The sequence below is a fragment of the Pteropus vampyrus genome, unplaced genomic scaffold, assembly GCF_000151845.1.
Source record: "Pteropus vampyrus isolate Shadow unplaced genomic scaffold, Pvam_2.0 Scaffold93, whole genome shotgun sequence".
NCBI lineage: Eukaryota > Metazoa > Chordata > Mammalia > Chiroptera > Pteropodidae > Pteropus > Pteropus vampyrus.
In genome coordinates, this window is record NW_011888874.1 from 2,445,736 (window position 1) to 2,473,270 (window position 27,535).

The 27,535-nt window shown below is 41.4% G+C and overlaps 1 protein-coding gene across 2 annotated transcripts in view; it reads right to left on the reverse strand.

The window, feature by feature from the left end:
• Positions 1-25,566, reverse strand: part of RHBDD1 (rhomboid domain containing 1) — a 123,838-nt gene extending 98,272 nt beyond the window's left edge. The window contains exons 1-3 of one of the 2 annotated variants that reach the window (XM_023532928.1): positions 25,425-25,564; positions 23,896-24,064; positions 1,165-1,669 (exon numbers count right to left, since the gene is read on the reverse strand). In XM_023532928.1, the coding sequence (XP_023388696.1) occupies positions 1,165-1,597 (433 nt within the window). In that variant the 5' untranslated portion in view covers positions 1,598-1,669; positions 23,896-24,064; positions 25,425-25,564. Of the gene's footprint in view, positions 1-1,164; positions 1,670-23,895; positions 24,065-25,424 lie in introns of both variants that reach the window. The other variant, XM_011364069.2, reaches the window with a different exon arrangement.
• Between the last annotated feature and the right edge of the window lie 1,969 nt (positions 25,567-27,535).

Below are 27,535 nucleotides of genomic sequence, written 5' to 3' on the forward strand. Positions count from 1 at the left end.
AATGATTATTCGATTGCATCCAATTCTTTGCTTTGAAACCTGCTCCATTCCTTATAAGTCAACCCGGCATTTGGCAGAAGGACAGTGTTCAAGGCCACCCTTCTTTTCATGTCTCTTAACACAGAAGTTCATACTGACTTTCTGCACGCTACTAAACATGTAACACACAAAACGGGGACAGAATGCCGGCCATGGTACTAAATGTCACTGAATCGTACACTTCCAAATCGTTAATTTATGTCATGTGAATTTGAACTCCATTAAAAACATAGACAAATAATGTGTGTTTTTCGAACCTCTGTGGAGAGACGTGTTGAAGGCAGGCGGATTTCCTTTCTTCTCCCACAATTAGATGCAGGAGGATGCATCTTAGAGGGAAGGCGGAAGGAGAGCGGGGAAGATGGGAGGAAAGGTTAGATTTCCTTCTGTTTCAAAACTATTTCCCTCCGCCCCCCTCGCATTCTGATTTTTAAAACACCTAATTTAAACCCTGATGGCAATTTCAGTTCTATGATATATGCGTAAAAAAAAAAAGGAACTTAACTAGTGAGGGGGGAAAAGTGAGAAGCAACGCAAACACACGGTGAACGTCACGAAGAATGGATTCGAATCCCCGCTCCCCCACTTGTGAGGTGTGTATCCTGGAGCAAGTTTCCTACTTCTCTGAGTCTCAGCTTCCTCATCTACAAAACCAAGATGATGCCAGCTCCCTATGAATCTGTTATATGAATTAAATAGCGTGAGCGATATGGAATGATGGTCATGGCTTCTAAAACATGGTGAGCATGCCATGGCAGGGTGGGATGCGTTTAGTCATTAAGAGGCATATCATCTTTTTGGAGAACTCCCTATCATGAACACACCTGGGGCCTCTCCTGGACCCCACCCACACGGAGCCGATGCATATTCCAGTACCACATCTCCTACAAAACCACCTTTGAGCAGAACGTCGTCCAAATTGCCCAAGAGTAAATCATAGCAAAACCTCTGTGCCTCCTATGCTCCAATCAGCCTCCGCTCCGAAATCCAACCCCCAGCAGCCCTTAACCACTCAGAATTCCATTCCCTCACCAACTGGGGACCCACGCTTCATCAAAGGAAAGCAACCACACCTCCCGTACTGTCGCTAGGCGTGATGCCACCTTAGAAATGTGTCTGCCTTACCTGAGAAACCCACAGCACAGTTCATTCTGAAGCTGGGTTCATCCATAAATTCTGCAAAGGCCAATTCCAAGAACAGGTACACCACCCCAGTGAGCAGGGAGAACGTGGCGATGACATAGGCAAACCATTTGCTTCCTAGTCTTCTTTCCAGATTTATTCCTTTCCACAGCAGAGATACCATGTTGAAGTACAAGTGCCAATCATCCGCATGGTGAAAGGGGGAAAGCAGCAAGCGTTGCCAGTCTTTTTGCTGGAAACACTTCTCCACGCTGAGGCAGGAGCCGTACAGTGGCTTCAGAGGACTCAAGAAAAACCAGGTGTTGAGAGCCAACGCGGCCAGGGTGACGGGAGGGATATTGTTGACCCCAACGTAGCAGATTTGAGAAAAGAGCAGAAGGAGCCCAGTATTAAGTCCTCTTGTTCTCCTCTGCATGGTTAGATGTCAACCCAGTGATGGGAAAATGGGCTGTTTTAGGAATCCGGGGAGGTACACAGACAGCTGAACCTAAAACATATAAAAATGCACATGACAATCCACCAGTTAAACGGTAATACACCGGTAAGACAGACTCACTTAAAAATGAGCTTACAGTATGCATATCCCAGCTCTCATCTATCAGAAACATTTTTTCTCAGTGTCTTCCAGAGTAATGTCCCTTCCAGGACACTGGCTGATGTCCTTTCTTCGTATTACATTCTAAAATAGAAATATTATCCCAAATCCCAAGGGACCAGTTAATGGATGGTTATGCTTCCTCTGACAAATATGCCATGAAAACATGACTTGTCTTCCTTTTAAGCCAACTTGTAACCTAATAAAAACGAGACCAGTACATAAATATCTAATAATGATTTCTGCTCAGAATGTTGGTATGGACTCTTTACCCCCTTTATTCTTTCAAAAAACATTTGATTTTCATATAGTAGAGTCTGCTCCAAAGTTTTTGAATGTCAACAAGCAAGTTTTAAAGTGCAAGTATACATTATCTTCCATTCCACATTGCTAGGTACCAACTGCTGGAATACTTTATTTTCACAAAAACTTCAACTTTTAAAAGTTACCTATTCTGTGCCAAATCCAGCATTGACACACCGCCCCTGTTTTTAAGGAGCTCAATTTCTACTGAGAAGTAAACTAACAACTGCCACACAGTGTTCTAAATGCAGTGACCGAGGGAACCCAGTCCCTAGCACTGGATCCAGCCCAAGTGGTGGTGTGAGCATGGCCATCGGGTGGACTGGAGCCACTGACGGAGAAGAGTCCCAGGGCTCAGCAGTTTGCTTCTCCTGAACCTGGGCTGGCCTCGTGACTGACAGGACACAGAGGAAAAGACATTCTAAGAGTTCTGAATCTAGGCCCCCAGATGATCTGCAGGCTTCTGCTCCCTCTTGAAACCCTCCCAAACAACCACGTGGACAAGCCCAGGGTAGCCAGCCACCCTGATGGCCCTGGCCACTAGCCAGCTAATGCCCCAGAAGCAAAGCTGTGCAGGTGACCAGCAGCTGACCACAGATGTGTGAGTGAGTCCAGCTGAACCCGTGCCTGATTTGCTGACCCACAGAAAAACGAGCCAAATAAATGATACTTGACTTCACCAAGTTTTGGGGTCGTTTGTTATAAAGCAATTACTAACCAGTACAGAAAGTATCTGCTTTGGTGACGGACTGGTTTATGCTCATGAACAGAAGTAGTAAAGAAAGAGACACAGACTAAAGGTGCAAGAGATAAACAAAAGAATCAAGTCCTTAAAGGGAAGAGCCTTGTCCTTCATAACATGACATGTCTGTCGTAACACCAACGTCAGGTGCAGATATGAGTCAGCAGACAGACAAGGAGACGGGGTGCTGAAAGGGTGCTCATCTAGTGGTTCAATTTTCTCTGTGGAGTTTTCTTGGCTTCTGCCCAAACGGGTAACTCTCTGGTTCCCCAAAGATAAAATGCCCATTCAGACGGCACGCTGAAAAGTGCACGGGCTCTCGGGTAGAAAGGGGCAGGATTCTCCCACTTGCTAGCCCTGCGACTTAGGGCAAATTACTTAAAACTCTCTGAACTCCAATTACTTCACTGTAAATCAGGCATAATACCTTCTTCCCAGGATAACTGTAATATGTCTGGGACGAGGTGGGTGTTGAATAGATGGCAGCGACTTTTTTCATGACTATAAGGAAACCTCACTTATGTGCAAAAGGCTCTGCTGATAGTAGCATCCTAATAAGGCTCAAACGTACTCCCCATTCCCCCATATGAATAACCCCAAAAGAAATGCCCAAGGAGAAACTTATGTGTGTGTATGTGTGTATCTCCCCATTACCAGAACAACCCAGGTTCCTTTATTGTCATGGGCTTATTATTATAGCTCTGTAGCAGTCTCTGTAGAGAATTTAATGAAAGTTCAACGGAAAAGCTCCTCTACTTTTCACATTGGCCTTGAACATAATCTTCTTTAGCTACTGTAACTTTCTTGCGATTCTCCGAAATAATTATATCTATCGAACACCGTAACCTGAAATAGGATCAATGGAAAAACACGGCCTTGATCAGTAAGTAATCAGCTTACAAGAAATCGCAGATAAACCCTTCAGTATCGGTACAAACGATGTCCTGTGGAGGCCAGGCTATGGACGGCGGGAAAGCAAAACTAATTATTGCTTAAGAAAAGTTCCCCCTCGGCCAGAATCATAAGTGATGAAAAGCACAAACAGAAAGGGAGTGGCGTTTCCCCCACCATTTTTCACACTACGACCAGGCTCACGTTACACCTGCTTTATTGCTGCCCGAATCCGAAGGTCCCTTTCCGTTCGCCTCCCTCCCGGACTCTCAGTGCATCTCCCCACTGTGGACCCCGCTCCTGCTCTCCCGGGACACCGCGCTTTCCCATGACGTCACCCTCCTCCCAGCCCCCTCTTCTCTGCTTTTCACTTTTCATCTGTCCTTATTCTCTTTTTCACACACTCGTGGAACTTCACCTTCATGGTTTCTGTAATTCTTTTTATCAGGATGGTTCCTAAAGTTATGTTCTTCAGCTGAGATTCCTCAGTAGGTTTCAGGGACATCGTCTTACAGGAAGTACACAGTCTGCCTGATCTCTAGGTTTCTGAAAACTGAATTGTCCCGCCCTCACAGAATGACCACTGGGCCGTTCCTTCTACGACTCATTTATTTAATAAACAGCAAGTGCCAGATGCATACCAGTCCCTGTGCCAAGAACTAGAGGTACAGCAAAGAACAAAGCACTTACAATCCCAGCACCTAAAAGGCCCATTTCTACTTGGGGAAGGAAATGAAAATACTAGCTGCAGAAAATCGAAAAGATGAATAAAATGAGGTGGTTTATATTCTCAACATATGTATTCTTCATGTGAAGGCAGATACAACCACAGTCAATGGGACGAGTGCACAATATATGTGGGCTCCGCTTTTGTAGAGGCCACTAGAGTACTGGCAGAGATAGAATGCAAGTTTGAGTTTTAAGTAGCAAAGATAAATTGCCATTGTTTCATACTGGCTCCACCTACAGCCCAGTTTCCTTCCTAGTAGGTTATCAAGTTGGCCACCCAAGGTGAGGGATGCAGCGTGTAACAGGGTAATGGAAAATCCAACTGGTCCACGTGAAGATCAAATCTGTAACTTGACCTTGTGGGCCAGGCAGGCGCAGTTCCAGGAACACCAAGGACAAAGACGACAGATGACAACAAGGGAGCACTGACTGTAACATGAATACTGTCCTGCCCATTAGATGCAGAGACATTTTTAAAGTGCTGAGTTGTATGAGAGATTATAAAGGCATGATCAATAACAGCGACTTATCTATGAGCTGGAAACCAGTACGAAGTGTTTGGTGGTGGAAGCGATTTATTCAGTCCAATTTGTACCCAGGTCATAAACCCATGACCACAGCTCCAGGAAGAGCAGGCTAGTCCCTGCAGACCCGCCTCATAAACACATCCTCCCCCACACGCAACGTGCCCCGGACAACACTGACCATCCGGCCCTTCCGATTCTGCTCCTCCCCCATGTTCCCCATCTCAGGTACCCAGTTGTTCAAGCCAGAGATGTCAAAAACATCCTTGATACGTCCTTGGCCCTCATTACCCCGCTGTCCCCAAATCCCACCCACAACGCTTTGTTAATTCTTCCATGCAGCTCGTTATTGATTTACTTCCAACTATAGGGCCACTACCCTAGTCTAAGTCACCGTCATTATTTGCCTGGATTACAACAAACTCCCTAACTGCATTCTCTGCTTCTCCTCTTATGCCCACCAACCACTGTCCACAGAATAATACTTGTAAAACTACAGCTGGATTCCCTTGCAGTAAGCCTTCAATGGCTTATCATTGCAGTTGGAATAAAGTCCATACCCTTCACCATAACCACACGCTTGTGATTACCAGCGCCCTGCCTGCCTCTCTGGTCTCGTCTCACACTGGTCTCTCCCTCGGTCACTATGTCCCAGCTACACAGGTGCTCCCACACCAGGAGCTCCGGCACAAACGGCACAGGGCAGATTTACCTTATCTGTTTAGATCACCAATGAATACCCAGAGCCTAGCACAGTGACTGGCATGTAGTCAGTACTTAATGAGTAATTTGCCCAATGACTCAAGATTAGTATTTTTTAAATATATCTACATTATACAATAAATGGGACTAACTGAAAAGGTCGGAATCCCTGAGATGTTCATTTCTAAGTATTTATCCTACAATTTTAGCAACCTTCCCCACAGTACTAAGTATCCCACTTACTGTTTTTAGTTCCAAAACAGTATTTATAACATTTATCTCAACTTTACAGAAATAAACTTCTGATCCATTTAAAATGTATGATTAGGCTGCTTTGCCAGAACTATTCGATTTTAAAAAATGGCATTTTAATTATGTAGTTATCCACACCAGACAGCTCTATATCAAGGTTGTGACAGAGAGAAATGGGAAGACTTCTTAAAATATTGATAGGAAAATTAGCCGTATTTACCTTTAATGAGAAATTAAAAATTAAATAGATATGTAATAAGAAAAACTAAGTGGCCAGAACAAACAAAAGAATCTGAATTTATAACTTGAGAAACCAATGTGTCTCAAGGGGGAGAGAAAGGAGTTTTATAAAGAGGAAAAAGAAATTAATTATGGTGATTTTCAATTCTACCTACAAAGTAGGAAATACTTCATCATTATCATTTACCAAGGAGGTACATATCTCAACTTTCGGTTTAAATGTTCAAGAAGAATTCAGAGCATTACATTGCAAGAATATACTAGTTATAAATCATCTTACCAATCTGGCATCTGATAATAACCAAATTAATTTCACAAGAAAGAAACTAGTCTTAATGGGAGTAATCAAAAGCTATTCTGAAAACAGCCTTCTATGTCACTAAAAGTGCAACAAATCTTACAATTATTCACTGAGATTTTTTTGATTGTGTCAAGCTTTTCTTTAAAACTCAACTAAAGGTTTGTTGCTACATATTTGAGATAAATTAATGCTATTATTAATGTCATTATTACTATTTTTATGCCTTTGGTAAATTTCATTTAAGTTCCATATATTTTAAACATATTCTCTAAAAATTCATAGGAGAAAGTGCAGGTTTGTCCAAGTCTTTTAGCAAGTATTTGTCAACTATCTGTCACTCAGGCTCAGACTTTGCTAATACCTGACTTTCCAGATGCTCAAACTTTTTTTTTTAATTGAGACATAATTCATATACCCTAAAATTCACTCTAGATCTTAAAGTGTAAAGTTTGGTGGTTCTAAGTATAGTCACTACATGGTGAAATTCTCACCATTCTCTAATTCCAGAACATTTTCATTACACCAAAATGAAACCTGTTCTGAACATTTCATATAAACAGAATCATACAACATGTGGCCTTTTGTGTCTGGTTTCTTTCACTTAGTATGTTTTCAAGATTCATCTATGTTGCAGGAAGTATTACTAGTTCCTTTTTTATGGCAGAATAATACATCATTACATAGAGAGACAGACACTATATCTGTTCATTCATTATTTGATGGACAGCTGTGCTGTTTCCACATTTTGTCTATAATGAATAATGCTCATACGAACACTTAGGATTTGTTTTGCAGGAACTTATGTTGTTTTCAGTTCTCTTAGGCATATACCTAGAGTAGAATTGCTGAGTCATACGATAACTCTATGCTTTACTTTCTGAGGAACTGTCCAACTGTTTTCCAAATTTCTGTACCATTTTACATTCCCTCTGGCAGTGTGTGAGGGTTCCGATTTCTCCACATCCTCGGTGTGTGTTTTTATGCAGTTTTTTTTTTTTATAACCACCCTTGTAGGTATGAAGTGGTATTGATTCACATTTCCCCAGTGACTACTGATGAGCAAATGCTTACATTTTCATTGCTTAAAACGTAACATAAACACACATAGTCACAGGTACACATTAACATACAGACAAGCACTCACCCGTGCCCGCTCATGTGCGGGTGGGCTCCCTCCCCGCAACCCTTCTCCCTCCCTCTCTCCCTCCCTCCTCCCTCCTCCCTGCTCCCTCCTCTCTCTCTCTCTCTCTCTCAAAAACAGTTTAACAAGCTCAGGTGAAAAACGGCTTCAGAAAGATGAAACTACAAAGAGATCATCTTGGTTAAACTGCAAAGATTTAGCACTACTGTCCCTCCTGAGATGCGATGTGTTCGGTGAATGAAAATGCGCATCAATTGCAGGGGCGGGGCTTAGGCCAACACATGCAACTATGCACGCTGCAAAATCGTGTCTTTTTTTTTGAAAAAACAGAGGGTTACTGTACTTTATTGCTTCAAACAAAGCAAATATGCTATAGAAGTAGCAGACTGCTTATGCTAAACATAAAAACTTCCTCTGCTTTTTAAAATGACAAGAGCTGGACGACAAATTAGTGCATCATAAATACCACGTTAACTCAGTTATAATGTACACAAAACGCTAGACGTATTTTTCTCTCTTATTCCGTTTTCGTAGTCTACTCTCTCTAGGAATGAACTGAACTGGACCATTTCTTCTCTCTCCTTCAACTTACTCAAGAATCTCATCATTCGTGGATTTTCTAATCCAAACATAAGAAATTATTTTCTCTGCTTATTACAATAGGGCCGATATTTCAGAACTTTTTGGTTCGGCACAATAATAATAAAATTCTCTGTTCATACAATAAAACTTCTTAGCATAATTTTATTTTTCCTAAAAGGTAGTCGCTTCCGTAGGTCCCAAGAGAACCCAATTACAAAATGCAGATTTTCGAGATAATTTTTGAAAATAAAAAAACGATATAGTATAATATTTGCATTTACTGAAAAATAAGAATGAAGACTTGCAAAGTAATTTGTTTCCTCTTTTCAAATACACGACTGCATTTCAAAATGTTTACGAAGCTTATGTGCAATACGCATAGTTGTTATACATACAGTTGTATATATGACGTAAATTATGCTTTCAAAACTTAGTATTTAAATATTAAATGCAATAGCAGATGGCATAGCTTCACATCATTACACCACGTTCAATTCATCACGATGCATCAGCTACCGGTATTGATTAGTAAATGGGGGTATGGTGTGGGATCTTACCCACACCAGAGTATCATAATCATTTAATGATAAGCTGACCATAAATGACAATTTTTCCTGGCCATCTAAATCTGTTAAATGGCTACATTATTGATAAAATCAAAGAGAATCAGAGTAGGGCTCTCTATTTTCTTATTCACATTAAAGTCAGGGAAACACAAAGAAATGAAGACAATCGCATGAAAACTGACTTCATGAATAAAAAATGAAAATGAATCAAATTATATTAAGAAAGTAATGGAAATCTAGTCTTCATGAATATCGTGACACTCTCAGTAATTATATTCCAGTATCTATTCCTGGAAATATCTACAACTTAGACTCTGCTCCAGAAGAAACTGGGAATTGAGATCATTTTCCGCTTTTGAGGGCTGCAGAGACCTCCATTTGTACGATGCTTCTCCAAACTCCTATACTTCATCATTATAACCACACGGGCCAGTGTCTCATCCGGCCTGCTGCAACCGTCAGATTGTCTCCCTATGGCCAACTGGCTAAATCTTTCCGATTTTAAGCTACTAGACCTAGAGTTTTTAATACACAAGAGCTCCTTCTTCCTTTTTCCCCTCCTACACCACCTTCCCAAACGAAAATAAACAAAAACTTTTCCTGACCTCAGGGACAACGTCCAGCTGTCTTTTACAACAGCCTTGAGTATCAGTGCCATCCATGTGGGAGGCAGAAACACTGACCTCTGGTGAGCTTGGACTTAACACTACTAAAACAACAGAAGAAGTACAAGAATATTCCAGGCAAGTAAGCAACCATGAGAAAGGACATAAGTTATGTGGTGACAGACCCCAGCAAAGATCATGCCCGATTACCAGTCTTCCCCCAATCCACTTATATAATGCCTGACCTGATTTGCTTTAAATTCAATCTTATGTTACCCCCTGCCCCCAACTCATCATGCTTTCTCACCTATAACAGCTTTCTGTACTTCATCGCCATACGACTGAATAATGTCACGGTCATGAGAATGGACTATGAAGCCAAAGGGCCTGGGTTCGAATCCTGGCTCAGTTGCTTGGAATTGTATGACCCTGGGCAAGTTCTCAATTAATGTATGCCTAAGTATCCTCATTTATAAAACAGATGCTAAATCATAATACTAGCTTCATGGGGCTGATGAGTCAATATACATAAAACGTATAGAATACCTGAAGCATAATTGGTACTATTTAAGTATTAGCTGATATTAAATCTGATTAACTTCAGGCATTTCGGCCTAGGATTCAAGGTCTGATAATATTTATGTACCTTCCTCAATAGTAACTAATATTTATGCAATTATTAACAATTTACAAAGGCGCTACGTGTAATTTGTTTCACGTCATTCTCACAATCCTGTGAAGACCAAATTAGTTCTGTGTTATCTGTACCTGGTCTACACTGCACTTGCCAAGAAAATCACTTACCTGTCCTGCCGCCCACCCTGAAGCCTGCTCTGTAGCGTTGCCCACGCGACAAGCAGCTCAATGGAGCTTCTGTCCTGGAGACTGTCTGTGGATGTTCAAATTTCAGCCCTCAGCTTTCTCTGTCCAAGGTGCTTAATAAGTTTGGGCCTCTCCACAGAAGGGCGGCCACACGGGGGCGCTCTCATCTCCAGAGGTCACCAAAGTGACTGACACACATCCCATAGCTTGTATTTTAAGTCTGACCATTCCAAATATAACTACCCATTTAGTGAAAATCCTTGCATGAGTTTTGGTGTGAAACCACAAAAAAGCGACGGAAATCCCATTTTTCCTAGATAGATAAAGAAACCAAGATGACAATGATCGTAAAGTGGATGATTAGGGCTCAAATGCAGCGATTGCCACCAGGCCAGAGGGTGCTGCTTACCTGTCGAGCCCTTTAACCTGCTCTCACAGCTGCCACCCTGGCTGCTACTGTCCATACTGCCCCGGCCGTCCTGTCTGTCCATCACTCAAGAAAGCCAAGGTCTGCACTTCCACGGCATATAACAAATGCCCCCCAAATCTGTAAGTGGTTAAATAAAGATCCTTTGAAATTCCAAGCTGTGATCTAGAAGCAGTCTAGAATAGTTCTAAGTTCTGCTTCATAGTCAGTATCTTCTAACTTAAGACACCAGTCTAGGAATCCCTAAACGAGAGTGTGAGATTTTTCTTTCTTGGAGGGTGTGAGAGAATTTTTTTAAGCACTAAAACGAACTAAAATAATGTTTCAATTTTAGTTCAACCTCTACTTGTATTACAGGGTGGAAAATTAAATTAGAACTAATCTGAGTAATAATAAGTGAGGGAAAAAAGTGATTAAAAGTGTAAAGATTTCAATACTTACCATTCAGCAAAGGACTTCCTTTCACAAGAAATAAAAGCTTACCAAAGAGAAAAGAGAGAGCAAGACACTTTAAGTTAGATACTGCTTTTGGCAATAATGAAACTCACTGAAATATAATGTCTGTTTTAGAAAAAAATATATATTACGGGGGAGAATTACACTTTTAAGACTTAAAAATAAGTAAACAGATATCGTAAAGTAAAATTCCCAGAAAACAAACCAATGTGAAGAAATTCTGGGACGGAAACAGTAAAGTTGCTAGGGGCAGAGAGTATGCCAGCAACTTTGGGGAAAACGGGTAAGACTTGTGTAGTCCAAAAATATGCAGACAGCATCTACGGGAGAGAGGGGTAAGGCTTCACAACCCATCTTCCCCAAAATACCCTATTAACATGCTCTCTAATTAAAAACAGTGTGCTTGCTATGCAAGCACAGCTTCGAGGCAAGTCCCCTGGCCACTTGACCCTAACTCTGCACCCCACTTCCAACTAGATTTCTACTTCTGAGCCCCTTAAGTACAAAAATTCTAGAGCCACCAGAATTTCTGGAGCGATTGTATGCAGGCATTTTAATAAAATTTATTTTATACGCACAAAAATTACTGAAGCAAAACTAGAGTGGTAGCTATGAAAAAACTTTTAATATGGGGAAATGGTTTCAAATGACACAATCACCTGTTCTAAGCCACGGAAATACCTGCCCAAGGCAGTAAATGGAATCACCAAAAGAAACTGTCAAGTCAGGCTTTGATAATCAGTTAGTTCTATCCTATGAAGTCTAACAATATTCCAGAAGTGGTAAGATTGATTGAGTGCTGCTGGGAAAAGATCAATTTCAACTACGAGGGAATGTGGCACCGGACAAAGTAGATGGGGTTAGACAGAGACTTCAGCTTCCGCCCTGCCCTGCAACTGAGGAGGAGGAAAGGAAGGCGTAAGAACTAAAAAGATAAAACAAGAAAACAAAAAGCCACCAACTACCACAACTGAAATCAAGTTTTGCTGCTCCACTGAGGACCGGCTGCTAAGGATGAAAAGCCTAAAGAATAACTGGTTTCAGGAGAAGGCAAAGGACTCAGGAAGGGATGGCAGATTTAGGAGATGCTCTAAACTGGTTTCAACGACAACGGGGTGCGTGTGTCAGTTTAAGGTCAACTGAATTACGTAAAGGAAATGAAGATCCACAATTCATTCGTTCCAAGGGACTAGGCATTTTGCCGAAGAGAAAGGAAAAGACGAGTCTGCGGCAGTCGTGAGCTATCTGCTGGGGGTTCCTGGCAATTCGAAACTTTAGGTAAAAAGAACAGAAGATTAAAATGAATTGGACAGACTATTCCCCAGTGAGACAGCTCTTTCTCCGCTGCCTCTGCCAGCTGTCCTGGTTCTGTTCCTAGCTTTCGGGTCCTGAATGTCCAAGATCATCAAACTTTTGAACGGTCCATTTCTTTAGATTGAGTTGCATCAAGTTCCTTCGTAGCACAGGAAGCTCCAAAAGGTAAAGTCTAGTCTTAGGATTGCAATGTTCTCCCCAAACACAGACTGAGGCATAGATAGAGAAACAGACTCAGAGATGCACAGACAGACGGAGAGAAAGAAATCTATCAATTCTGCCTGGTGGAAGAAAAGTTTAACTTCATTCTAACTTAGAAGAGGCTAAATTCTTACAAGGGTCACCAATGTGATCGGCCAACAAAATAACATACTGACCACATACCATTGGTGGGACAAAGCTACTAGGCTCAGGGGAAAAAAAGGCCAAACTACACACGACTGTTCCTTGTTTCAGAGTTTAGAAGTTGCTTTGACTATTCCTTGCACATAATTAGAGAGGCAGCAATGCTAAATCTCCATCGGGTGAAATGGAAGTACCCCAGGTTACCTTCTAGGCCACCAGAAAAGTGACAGAAGATTCTGCAGTAAATAGGAGTCCTTTTATGCACACACATACTTTTATTCATTTGCTAGGTGGCTTTCGAGCATTCTCACTGGCATCGGAAAAATCATGCATGGCACAGGGCCTCTTAGTCACCTGGCCTTGGATTTCTCAGGGATAAAAACACAAGGAAAGGGGGACAGTGTAAAGGTCCCCTCCCCCACACTCCTCCCAGAGTCACGCACATCCACGAGCAAGTCCAGGCTGGTGGCACCTTACCAGGGTGGCCGGGCCTTGCTCCTCTCTGCACCTCCCTAACTTTGGGAAAACACTTAAGTATGAAAATCCAGATTAGGTGGGGACATTTCAATTTCATAAATCCAACCCAAGCAGCAGCTAACAGAAAAAAAAACAAAAAAACAAAAAAAAAAACCTTTGCGTGGCTTTGTTGGCAGAACAGGAGACCTTGCTAAAAGGTTCCCTTGAAGGCCCAGTAATTAAATTTAAAACACAGAGTACTCAGCCTTATTTCCTAGTACTCTCCCATGGCTTCTCTCCCAATCAGACAGCGTTTGCCTCTGGGTATCTGCTTGGTGCCAAGGGGTTGGTCAAGGTGGCTGACATGAATGAGACCACCCAGCTGTTCTGTTCATGAGCGTGTTACTTAGGCAAATTCATCAAGCCATGTCTCAGCTTCTCCATCTGTAAAATGAATTGGTATGAGGATTCGTTTGTTTATTTATTTATTTTGGGCAAGGCAAGCCTTGGTTGACTTCACAGATTGCAAGGACCTTGTCAGCTTACAATCCCTTATTTTTATTTTTTTAATGCCTACAGCACCTGGTGTTCCTTGGTGGTCTCCCATTCAAGTACTAACCAGGCCTAGCCCTGCTTAGCTTCCAAGATCAGACGGGATTGAGCTTGAGGATTCGTTTAGCATACTCTTGATAACTGTAACTATTTGTTGTTGTTATCACGCAACACTGTTACAGGCTGGGATCCTCCCAGAAGCAGACTCCAAGACAAGAGTTTCTGTGCAAGTATTTATTTGGGAGGCAACAAATACCCTGGTACCGTTGTGGAGAAGCAAGACAGGGCAGGCGAGGCTGCCGGAAATGTGTGCACTTTCAAGCGAGTCATCCCAACGAGTGGCTAGAGCTTAACCCCACTGGTTACCTGGGAGTTCGTATAGTTATGCCTCAGCGCTATCTCCCGAAGACTAGGGGCCTGCCTTAAAGCCCCATCACTTGTGGCTTGCCATAGCAGGCAAAGCAGGTGTCAGGGGCCAAAGAAAGCATTCGGGCAAAGAACTGCAGGTACTGGAGGCAACAAGTCTGACCCCAGACATTTCCTCCCACTCCTCCCAACCCAGTATATTCTTCCCTGACCTGCATACGCCCAGCTCGGGTCCTGCTGGTTCCCTGACGATGTCGACGCTTACTTATCTCCCACAATGCTTTCCACACATGTGGTCCACCAGCGCCAAGACGGTGTCACCAGAGGCCTGATATCATCTTTACCAAACTGCCTTAGTTTCTTGCTATGTCGAATGGAGCAGTAATAGTAGCTAAACTAGATCCTAGAATCCTTATAAAGATTAAATGGACTTACGGCATCAAAGTGCTTAGAATAATGCCAAGCACACAACAAACACTCATTAAATTTTAGTTAAACACTCATTAAATGACTTAAACAGAAATACTCATCTGCTACCGTTTCAGTTTCTCTAAAATAGTGGTCAAAGAGCCAAATCCCTGGCTAACATCTCTCTCTCTCTCTCTCTCTCTCTCTCTCTCACACACACACACACACACACACACACACACAGTTCATCCTTGGTAGTAGGCCATGTGCCATTATCCCATTCGATATTCCAAACCTTACGAACCAGGTATCATTTCCCCATTTTATAGATGAGCAGGGATTTTCACAAAGACAATCTGGCTCCAGTGTCCTTACTGTTAAAAAGTTGCTAGTCAGGTTTGTCTGCAGAAAAGTTGAGAGTTTTTAACGCTCGTTTACACTCAGACTCCAGCAATTCATCAAAATTACCATGGAAATATTCCTACTGGTTACTGCTCGGTAGCTTCAGTTCCTTAAGGTAAGCTGATTGTAGGGTAGAGGACACGTCACCCCAAAATATGCCACTTGGCATAAGGATTATTTTGAGCTGGAGGCCACCGAGAAGATGCAGATGCCCTCCCCTATTTGCCTAAAAACAGGACACTTTGCGAAGATGTCCCCCCCACCACCACCACCACCAGAAAGATGAGCTTAATCACCAGGGACAACCTCAGATCTGGCACCAGAGGAAGCTACATAAACTTTACTAACCAGCCCTTATCTTCCATTTGATCTCTCACATATTTGCCTTCCTATTATCTGCTGCCCTAGAAACTGAGTCCTTTCCTTTCTCTGGTCACTTCTCAAAAAACTTATTGTTCTTTTGTTAAGATGCTACACAAGTCCAGATCCTAACCATTCGTTTGAATTGCACATCTCTGGGTACTCCCACTTGTATGAGTGACACACACGCTAATAAACTTGCTTCTCTCTTGTTAATGTCTTTTGTCAGTCCTGTTTACAGGGCCCCAGAAGTATAGAAGGAAAACGAATTTCTTCCTCTCTTACATGAACTTGACTGTGATTCTCAACGTGAGCCTGTCTCTCTAGATTTCGGGGTGGCAGTCTGCCCTGTGACCTCAATTCTCTGATGGACCTAAAGAAAAGTCGTTGATTTTCAGTTTGTTCAGGCTTTTTTGCTGTGAGGACAGGGGAATGACTTCCAAGCTATGCTCGCCTGAGCTGAAACAGGAAGTGATTCCCAGTCTTTTAATAACAGATTCAACAGTTCAATCACCGAAAGAATTAGGAAGGACATTAAGAAAGGTCCACTGGCGAATTCCATCGAACATACCAAAATGTGTATGCATTCTGAAACTATTTCAGATGCAGAAAATCTCACTACCTAAGACTTTTACTCTGTCAGTTGGGATTGTTTCTTTGACACAATTCAATTTGTAGATCTGTAAGAGAGTAGTGCAAAGTATCTCGCTTCTTTTGGTAATCGTTATTACACAGTCACAGCTTAAGAATCAACAGAAAATCAGTTTTCAAAATCAAGTTAAAAACAAAGAAGTAACAATAATGCAAATATAACTTTTCGCATTTGGAATATACAAATAGAAAAGCTAAGGAATGAAAGCCCCCACGCTTTCTCCGACTTTGTCCCACCGGGTCCTAGCATCTGGAAAGGATTCTGGAAAGGTGGGAGATTGGGGGGGCGGGGTATGTGTGTGAAATGTGCCCTGCTTGGCATTTTATCACCCACCCACCCCCCAGACCCTATACTGCAAAGTAAACTTTAATGTGAGAGAGAAGCCAGAGAGGAAAAACGTTTTTTCTACCTTTTAAAAATGACTGGCATAAAGGATCACTATCTCAACTATTAGCCCTGTGTTTTGCCAAATCTCCAAATGTTGCATGGTCAGATCACGTCATTTCGCCTTTGAAAAATGACTTTTGCAGAAATGCACCCGCATATTATTAGAGGCCCTGACACAGGTCTCACCCAAAGGACTGCCTCCCATTGAAGCTAAAACACACACACACACACACACACACACACACACACACACACACACACACACACACACACACACACCTTAATTTCACCTAGTAACCTGATATGTTTTCTTCAACCTCGAGATACTCAGCTATTTGGTTGCTTTTTTCCCCTTTTACTACTAAGTCGTGTCCTATGTCATCTACAACTGACACTTTTTGGAAATGGACAAATAATGTGGAAATAGGTGCCAATACAGAAACGTTAAGTCAATCCAATTCAGAGAATGCTTTAGGTAAGCTTCCTCACCTGCACCAGGCTTTGAAAAACAAAAAGTGGATAAAAGAAAGGTGTTTTAAAGAGAGGGAAGCCCCGTGCACATGCTGTTAGCAGAGAAACATGAAATATAGGAAAGTATAAGCTTATTAGTCCCATTAGTTCTGCTACAAATTTGTTCAAATATAATTAATATATCAGGGAACGATTTGAACATAATGCAAATCTCGCATTCGATTATGCGTAAATTCATCAGCAAGCACCAGGTGAATGCAGAAAACTGCAGCCAGCTGGAGCAAGTTGCGTGGAAAAGCACAAAATGTACACATTTGCACACCTCAAACCAGCTACCTCAGTTCGCAGCCTACTGAGTTACATCCACTCACATCTGCAGTATGATTTGCCATCCAACTCTGGATAACCCTCCTTCCTCCGCTGACAATAATTCACATGCTGCAATCCTTCCGACAACCACTTTCACAAGCAAAATCTAGGACTTTTTGAAGGTAAAGTGCCATATTTATCATAGTACTTATGTATTTTTTAATCATTTAACGTGTAAAACTGTGCTATCATTAAGTTCCTTTTTTTAAAAAAAATATACCACTGACAAAGATTTTTCATGTTTTGCTAACACCATTTGCGCCTTAAGCTCTGTGGTTTTCAGTGCATGATTTTGCATAGAATGGTGATTTTAGGAGTGGCTGTGTCACATTCTAGCAGAGCTGACTATGCCACTGGTATAAAGTGTGTAGGAGGGAAGGCAACCTGCATCTAGGAACTGCTGCTTGTTAGCCATTATTATTCCACTCATGTTTTATTCTTGTAATCTCATTCTTTAACAAAACTCTGCAAAGTTACTCTCATCGCTCAAATATCAAAAATACCACATGCTCTCAACTTTCTCAAACAAATTAGAATAAGAGGGGACAAACCGTTTCTCAACCTCTCAAATATGGTTCCTACTTTTATGTCTTCTCTACCAAAAGTTGTTTTAACTTCCTTCACGTGGAACTTAAAAAACAAGATTCATTTAATGTGGGGCATTTGTTTACTTGACTATATATCCCAAATGTGCCAAGGTTTCATGTCTAATTGTAATTATTCAATGACACAGACAACATTTGTGTTTGGCCAGGTGCTTTTAGTAAGAGAATCCAGTATAATGTTTAGGTAGAGTATACCAATTTCATCAAAGTAGTAAAGGAAGAGTAAAATAAGAACCCAAGATCAGATGCTCTGACAATACATGCAGCTCAGTGAACAAAGTGCATTTACATGCATTGTGCATGTTTCACTTCAAGACAGAATACAAGGTCAGACCACTGTCAGTTACAATAAGCTTCTAAACTTCTGGTCAATTACCTGGTTAATGATAAAAGACAAGGCTATGACATCATTACAGCTATAATTAATTTACACAGATCGGCTTCCTGTTAATCAAATACATCTTTAAAAGCATTTAATTATTTTTCACCTAGAAAGCAACACTCAGCTTTGTTAAGTGAAAAGCAATCTTGCGGAATTCAACATGAAAGGCTGTCAGGCTGCTTGCTCTAAGACATAAAGGACAAAAAGCTTCCCAGAGCACACTGCTGCAGTACAGGAGCTGTTGCCCCATTCCAGCAAACAGAAGCACGAGATGATGGATAACATAGGACATTTGAACCGTTTCCAAACACAAAGTTGTCAGGCAACTGGGGTAAATAGATAGGGTCTGGGAAAAGAAATGTCCCAATGCTCTTTGTCTAAAGGATACACAGGGCTAGCAACGTTAACGTATGAGGTAGAGGACGGTGGTGAGGGCATAGTCTTTGGTTAGATCTCTATAATACACCGTCTTTGTGACCTTAGGAAAGTCATTTCACTGCCATTTGTCACTTGTAAAAGGAAATAATGTAGGCTCATTTGGTGTTATGAGAATTAAATGAGATTATATTGAGATTATATATATAAATATAAACTGGGAAATCCATATAAATAAACTCAGGCTCAACAATAAATTTTAAAATAGCTTCAAAGTATTTTTATAACTTAGTAACCAATTAACATTTTTCTGGGATTTCTATGACCCTACATCCTTAAACTGCATCATGTGATTCAATTACACATATCTTTTTTTCAAAAATATGATGGGATATGTGAAAAGTAGAAATTCTTTCAATTAAAATAAATTTTATAATAAAATCTCAAACCAGAGTTTCTGTCAAGATCTTTAAATTTGAGAATTTAATGAGCCACCATTTTAGTAAAAAAAAAATCTGGATATGTCAGATGGCAAAATTTTTATTTTTCTCTCCTTTTTTGAAGTGTTACAGTCTTAACAGAAATGATTAGATTATCTTTATACATGCAAAATGAAACCACTGGATTTTGTGTATAACCTTGACTTTCGCTCCGCAGCGAGATGAGTTAGTGCCAACTCCCATTCTGATCCATCACCACTTATGATCCCCAGTATCAATCATGAGCCGATCCTTCCCTCACAGACTACAAGTTTTAGTGTAATGAGGGCTCATTAAAGTTCTCCGACTGACAGCCCTTCAGACGTCGGTCCTTAAACCAGGAGGCACGAGGGGAGCGGCGAAGGCAGCATCCAACCGTCACCCCCTCAGTGGATTCAAGGAATTCCACTCCCGCGTTCGGGCCATGCCAGACTTGTCCACCTAAAATCAATAAAAAAGTGATAGCCGCCCCCTCCCCATTCAATCTGTGTAAGGATTGTCAGCGAATTATTTACGTAACTGATGTCTACCCAGCATAAGAACTAGTCGAGAGCGGGGAAAGCACACCAGACTTCAGAGAGGTTGTCTATGTTCCCAGAAAGCACAAAGGATGTCCCCTGCTACGTGGTGGGGGCAGCTTGGGGCTTTTTGCCTGCCCAGCATCAGTACCTCACTCTTTCAGTGACAGAACTCCACCTCCCACCCCACTGCATGTGGCCCTGGGAGACCAGCAGTCAGGGTGCCGGTGACCACAGCCACAATGATGACTCTCTCCCTGTAATTGAAACATGTGGCGACACTAAGACCAACAACTGAAGCCAACATTCAGAGAATTAATATTCAGAGCATTAAATTTTCCAAACCTTGAGAGCTCACCTAGGTGCTGTCCTTTACCAAGACCTGGTGATCTGGTTTTTCCGTCGCTTCTTGTTCTTGAATAAGTTACCTAGATAACCTAGTTAATGCAGTTTCTGTTGTTTGTAGTCAAAGAGCCCCACCCAGAATACTAAAGTGCTTAGTAAGCAGAACCAGTTTACTTCAGGATCGCCAGCTCTCATTCTGAGTACAACACTGTAGCTCACAAGGGACCCAAAACGTGGAGGGGCAGGTGTGCTACAGGCATGCTATTCTTAAATATTCCTAAAAAGACTGCACAGAGCCAAGGATGTGCGGGCAAGATTAACTTCTGCATACCTAAGACAAAGTCCTCTCGGAGTCACATACTTAGTGTGTAAACTTGGACACTGGATGAAGAATGCGATTTCAAAAGGAAAACTGATAGTCTAAAATCTGTCTTCTATTTATACAAGTTTATGTTTTTAAAGAAACTTCTAATGATTGAAGTGATTTTCAAAACATTGTACTCTGCCTTTTTTCTTCATTGAAAATGGACTAGTCTAAACATTTAATGTCATCACTTGATGAAAACTTCTCACTAGAACTTTCAGACAATGAATCAATTAAATTCATCCACTCAAAAAAAGTAAGAAAAAAAGAGAAAAAAAAAATGAATAAGAGCCTCTTTGATCTTACAGCCTTTGGGAAGGAGCATGGAGGTATCCTGCATGCTTTTCTGCAGAAAGATTTACCTCTTCACTTTTCACTATCATGCAAGTCATTAACAGACATAAATCATCACGTTTCTCTAGTCATGAGCCCAGAGGAAAAAACCAATGAATGTGAAACTATAGCAATAAAAGCATTAAGCATATAATTTTATATCTCACTGTCTATATTCCTTCATTTAATAATATTTGAGCATCTACCAAGGGAGAAGCAGTGTCCTTTGGGCAACCGTAGCCTAGAAAGAAAAGCAGACACACAAACAGCAACATTACAGTGTGATAAAGAAATATAATAGAACTGTATACAAAGGTTCAAGGAATGTTTAGAAAACAGTAAAAATAAGTTTTAAAGTTTTGTATGGGGTGTGGGGGTAGAGAGAGAAAAACAAAGAAAATCCTGGGACAGGCATCATCCCGTGGGCAATAGGGAAAGAGAGGAAATGACCCATGAAACTCATAGTCAAAAGCGGTGGAGCCATCTCGCGATAATAAAAGGATTTGTTTCAAGCCATCACTTGGTGAACATACAGCTACAGGCTGGAAATTCAGGAATCTATAAGGTTCCTGATTACTACAAAATTAACACACCCCAAGAGAGAGGAGGAAATCTTCATGACTTTGGTATGAAGGAGGCTTCTACTACATGTGCACTGTGCACAGTATTTATTCCCACATTTGTTCCAAGTTAGAATCACAACTGATTTATTACAACACACATAACTGCAAGTTGCTGGTATATGTAACATAAAAAATGTAGCAAAATTTCTTTCACAGTGTTGCCCTAGAGACTTTCAATAAAGTCCAAAATTAGAAGTGGCTGCCAAAACACACACTCCCCTATATAGCATTTATATAAAACTGAAGTCATTATAATATGTATATAAATTTCATTCATGACTATCATGATGTTGTGACTTTGAATTAAAAATGCATAAGCAAGTTAACACCATGGAGAAACAGCTGCCGTTGCAATGACAACATTCCTTAAGCTGAAGCCAGATTTACCATCAAATCTGGATGCCACTGCTGACTGGTACGTAGCCTCAGGCAAATCATATTACTCAATCCTGCTGACCTTCTTTATCCATAGCCGAGGAAAACTTCACGAACTTCCTAGAGTCATTGTGAAGAATAAATGAAATATATGAAAGCACGTAGCACACCCCTAAAGTTTGTTTCCTATTCGCCCTTTCGCTCCATAAAGTAATGAGCATTTTCCCCCCACAGAAATAAGCTTTATTATTTTATAATCACGATGTGCATGTAACAATGGCCAGGAAACTAGATGGTAAATAACACCAACATGCAAACCTGAATGCACATGTTGTTAGTTGGCTATCATCTAAATCCCAAAGGGCTCCTACACACTCTCTATTGCTTCCCAGAAATTTGATACATTTTCTTCTCTGAATACAGCCAAAATTATCCACAGGCTTTGAAATCACGATCTTGATGTTGCACAGAGCAGCTGGTTGATTGAAAGTGCCTCCCCTCCCCCACACTCCAGCTGTCACCGGGAAACCCTCCTTGAAGTGTGAAAAGACAATGCGATACTATTACTGCTATTAATAACAGTCTAACAAATACTTAGCATTCAAAATTATTTTTATGAAAGCTTACTATTAACCAAAAATTAACTCTTTTAAGAAAAATCCTTTACCATATAAATGCAAACCAGCTGCTTTCATACAACAAAAAAATGAGGACAGTAAATACAAGTAAAGTATTTCCATTGACTCCTTGCTCCTTTTTGCTTGAGTCATTTGTAATGCTAAACAACAGCCAGTTAAAATATTAAATAGCTTTAAGTGATACAGCTGTCACAGCTTGGAGAAATTTTTTTAAAAAGGTTGGATGATCTCTCAAAAAACGTGCATAAATACCTATTTTTGTAAAATATGGGTCAGACTGAAGGCTGGATTTTTTTTTTTTTTTTTTTAATAATCACTCGCTCCTCTGCTTGAGAAGCTATACTACATGTTTGACAATGCTGAAAACCTCAGGTGTCGTCTCCGGAACAAGTTTGTGACTCCCTACTCACAAGAATTCATAATGCCCTGACTTTTTTAGGTCATCCTATCCTTCAGCTGAAGAGTTTCATACCCAATGTCTTGGACTCCAAGGTTCCAGGGACATGCCTCTGAGTGTCACTACAAGAGGTTCAGGATGAGCCCTTCTGCCTCCGTCTTAAAGCCTCTCAGCGCTACAGGGAAGATTCTGCTAAACAGGGTTCCCTGTTAAAAATATGAGGTCCCCTGCTTAGATGACTATCAATGCAGCATAACAGGAATCTATCTTTTTAAAACATTTTTATATTTTTAAAGTTTTGAAAAAAAAGTTTATATGTATACGCACATATCTAACTTTACATATATATACAGATTATTTATCCCCATCTGCATGTTACAAAATTATGACCTAGTATGACTCCTTTCAAGGATGTTCCATGCTCCTGTTCATATGTAATCTATATACACAAAAATACATAGGAATTTTTATCACTTTAAAAAAAATGAGACATAAAAATTTTCAGTTATCATTAACCATCCATGGTGAAAAATAACTGTATTTCAGAGCTAACAATATTTTCTTATACTTTGGTGCACGTTTTTACGGAGGGCTCATCTCCTATAACGTCCCCTTCAGTAACTGACTGTCTCATTACCTAAGATATTTAATCACCCCCTGACCTTGGCCTTCCAATAAGCACCTCAAAAACTCATGGAAGTTGCTCTGTTACAGTAATAAAACTGAAAATAGTGTTTTCTACCAGGTTTACAGTTTTAACTTTCTCCAAGTGTCTGCTTTCTCTCATTCACAATAATGCGAAAGCTTTGACTTCGCTTCAACATCTTGGATCATTTAAAAAGCAAAGCCACGCAGTTAGGCAATAATAAAACTACCTCATTCATGACAACGAGGAAATGAATAAGATAAAATTAGTTTTGAGGTGGCAACTACCCATCTTTCCCCCTGTCCAACATGCACAGTCATTTGAACGTCTATGCCTCACACACAGTGGGCACAGTTTGCACTTTATTTCACTTTATTCGATGTGCTGCATAGTAACACATCATAATTCCAACTCTATAGCAGAGGAAATTAAGGTTGGGAGGATGTTAACTTGTCTAATGGACACAATCGGTACATAGCAGAGGTCGGGTTCAAAGCAGGGTCTGCCTGACCCCAAACCACTGCTAGAGATCTCTGAAAGAACAAGAAAAATGGGGCCTTTGACAAATGCATGCTTCATGATGGGACAGGGTTAATTTAGTGGTACCATTACCAACATTATTTCTAGAAGCTGATATCCAAAGTGACTCGTGTGTATCTGAAAACTCTCTCACCCACAATATCCAGGAGCCATGGTGTCGCCTTGTGTGCACTATGCTCTATAATCGAATTCTGTGGTTTGGACCAGGGTAGCATTGACCCTTCTCAACATCAGAATGAGTCTAGGCTTTGGGGCAGCTGCTTCGAGTCCTGAATCTTTCTTTCTCCCCCCACACTGGCCCCCTGAAAAAGGAAGGGAGAAGTTTTGAGTAAACTGATGATCTGAAAAAACAGCAGGTGGCAGGCACATCTAACCTAACTCTTGTGTTGGGTCCAGAATCCGTAGGTATGGGGGATGGATAGGATGAGGGCCTCTCTGCTATCATGGAGCTGTGACATATGGGAAAGAAAGATAAGGATAGAAATATCTTGTCCTGTCACATGCTTGCAAGTCACTGCTCCATAATACGGTTCCGCTCTAAGGCTAAGGCCAGTTATTCACCCTACCTTCTTCATTCCATTAATTCCATTCTGTGACTACCAAATGTCTGTTCTTTATCACTGTGCCAGTAATTCCCAAACTTTAGCACCTAGGTACACTGGATCAACTAGGATCCACTGGAAGGCTTGTTAAAATAAAACAGATTTCTGATTCAGTAAGTCTAGGGTAAGAGACCAAAATTTGCATTTCCAAGAAGTTCCCAGGTGATGCTAATGCCAGTAGTCCTTGGAAAATTTAGGGACCCAACGAACTGCTATTCTTCCTAACATTACCTCTTTCCCAAGCCCAACCACACCAGCAGCAAATTAAATGTCTTTAGTTTATAAGAACCAGCAAAAAAAAAAAAAAAAAGAAAAAAGAAAAAGAAAAAAGACATAAATGTGAGACTTTAGACTTTTAAAAAGCAATTCCAAAGAATTAAAAAAAAAAAATGCGAAGAGGAAGAAAATCTAGCTGTCACTGAGTGTACGGCAAAGGGACCTACACATATAGATGACTCAATCCAGACTAAACAATAATTCATTTTGATAGCAGCCCGAGTCTTCGAAAGGGTAGGTTTGGAAAAGCAAGCAGGTGATCCGTTTTGGAGGTTTTAAAGGTCTGGGCAGAAAAGGGTTAAATTCGCTTAAATGAGTTTCCTACCTCCTGTTTAGAGAAATAGCACTACTCGGGTTACGGTAGCGTTTGCCACACTTGTTCGGAGAACATAAAGTTACTGTTCTAAGAGCACTTGAAACTGCAAGCTGCTGCTGACGCAACATCACTTTCAACTTTCAACTTCCGGCTTTCAAAAGCAATCCTTTAACAAGCACAGAGCAAACGCCACCCTCCGAAAACCTAAAGTCGCCCAGATGGGGGAGTAGAGACGACCCCGGCAGCGTCGCGCCAGGAAACGCCCACGCCACTCTCGTACCCACCGAGGGTGCCTAGGCTGCGGAAGCCACTGCCTCCAACCCCTACCCTGTCCCCGCCCCACGGGCGACACCGACAGCCGCCCCGCAGCCCCCACCCCGCCCCTGGCACCGCGACCCTCGGAAAAGGGAAAAGACCCCGCGCAGAAGCCGACCGCGCCAGCGAGCCCAAACCGACGCAGAGACTCACGCTCTCTCCAGCCCCCTGCGTCCTCACGTCTCGGCGCGTGGACGTGCGTCATCACGCACGGGCGCCGATCCCGGACGCTCACAGTCCCCGCGGCCCGCCGGGTGCCGGGCGCCGGGCGTCGGGAAGAGCACGGGCGACCTGGCGATGCGACTCGTGCGGCCCGGGCGAGGTGGGGCGGGGAGGGCCGTAAAGCGGCCAGGCGGCCGCGACGCACGCTCAGTTCTGGGAGGGCTGGACTCGAAAGCCGCGTGTGGTGGCGGTGGCAGCGGTGGGAGCGGGGTGGCCCCCAGGGCAAAGTGTGGACGCATCCTGCAATCGCTGGATGAGATGTGGATAGTAGGAGTCCTCCCTGCCATACTTAACTGTTGTCCTCTACCACGCGTGAAGCAGGCGAGTGGCCTGCGTTCGAGGCAGTCGTGGGGCGAAGCAGCACGTGGGTCGCGTCACGGCTGTGGAACTATCTTTCCGGGCCCCAGCCCTGCTGCAAGCTGCTCACCTGCTGCTTGGAGGCGTCAGATGCTGATTTTGAACTGGATGGTGTGAGAGATGGAAACTCGCACCTTCATGAGTTAGGCGCAGACAGCGTGAGAGCTGCCTGTCCCAGGGCAGAACCCACGGTTACAAAGTAGGCCAGCAGAACAAGGTCATGAGTGTACTTTTCACTCCCCAAAGCTTAGGTTCGAGACTGCGTTTCTTAGTCTGTTTGCCCATTTTTAAGGGCTTTGAGTGTTAAGTATTTCAGTTCATGTGTCATTGGATGCAATTTTAATGATGGGTTCTGCTTCTACTCTGGAATATTCAATTGTAGGAATTAGGTTAAATGCTATAATGCTGTATTCATACAATATGAGAAAACTCTCTTACAATTTGGTACGGAACTTCTAATAACTAGGAAGAAGATACGTCTTTTCCAAGGAGAGATCCAAATGCTGGTGGTTTTGATCGGCTCTGTATTGTGGCAGCTGGATTACCTTAGTCTACTTAAAAACTGCCTAAATCGAAAGAATTTTGATTATCTTTTGTTCTTGTGTATTGCAGGAACTCTTCATGGAAATTTTATTTTGGAGTTTGAAATTTAAATGAAAATTGGCCTATGTACAGGATATATAAAAGACTTTCAGGTGAAAAAGAAGATTCTTAGCAATTTGCTAGTATATATTCCTTGAGCTTTCCTTACAAGTTATCTCATCTAAAAACAATGTACTAATCAGGGAGCTTGGCTGACAGTGAGAAACATCGTTCTTGGAAATAGAAAGTCAATTGAACAAGAGGGGAAAAAGATGCATTGCCTATAAAGTTTATGTATTTCCCTAGAAAAAAATTAACGTAATTTCTAAAAAGAAGCGGTCCTCATTTATTCTTCTGATTCATTGATTGAATTAATACTAATCATATGCATTGATTCAGTTAATACTAATTCTATCTTCTATTCACACTCTTTACACCTTTCTATAATTGCATCATTTTTCTTGTCCTTAATAGATCAAATATAGAGGTGATTTTAAGGGAGCCACAAATCAAGGAGTCTCAATACAGTAATCATTAAAATGTTATATGTAAGAGTTAAGAATATACTTAGACAATTATATTCAATTTCAAATATTAGTGAAAAAATTCATAGACATTTGAGAAGATCTTTTAAAACAATAATCTTGTCCTATAAAACTTATTGAGCAGACAGGAATTTTTTAAGTTCCTACTGAAATCAACATGTTACCACTTGAATAATAATTGTGTATCTTAATATATGAGGCAGTCAGCAGCATCCTATCACTGAAGCAAGGCTTAAAAAAGAATCAGTGCCATAAGTTTTTTTAACATAAAAGTTATGCAACTATTACATTATCTTGTAAGATAATTCCTAAAAGTACAAAGGGGCCAGCCTACTCCAATGTGACCTCATTTTAACTAATGACATCTGAAATGACCCTGTTTCCTAATGTGAACACATTCAGAGTTCTTGGGGATTAGGACCTCAACATATTCTTTTGGGTGACAATTCAACCATAACAGGTTGAATAGTACCACAAAGAAAAACCCAGGCCAGATGGATTCACTGGTGAATTCAATCAAATATTTAAGAATTGATACAATCATACACAAGTTCTTTC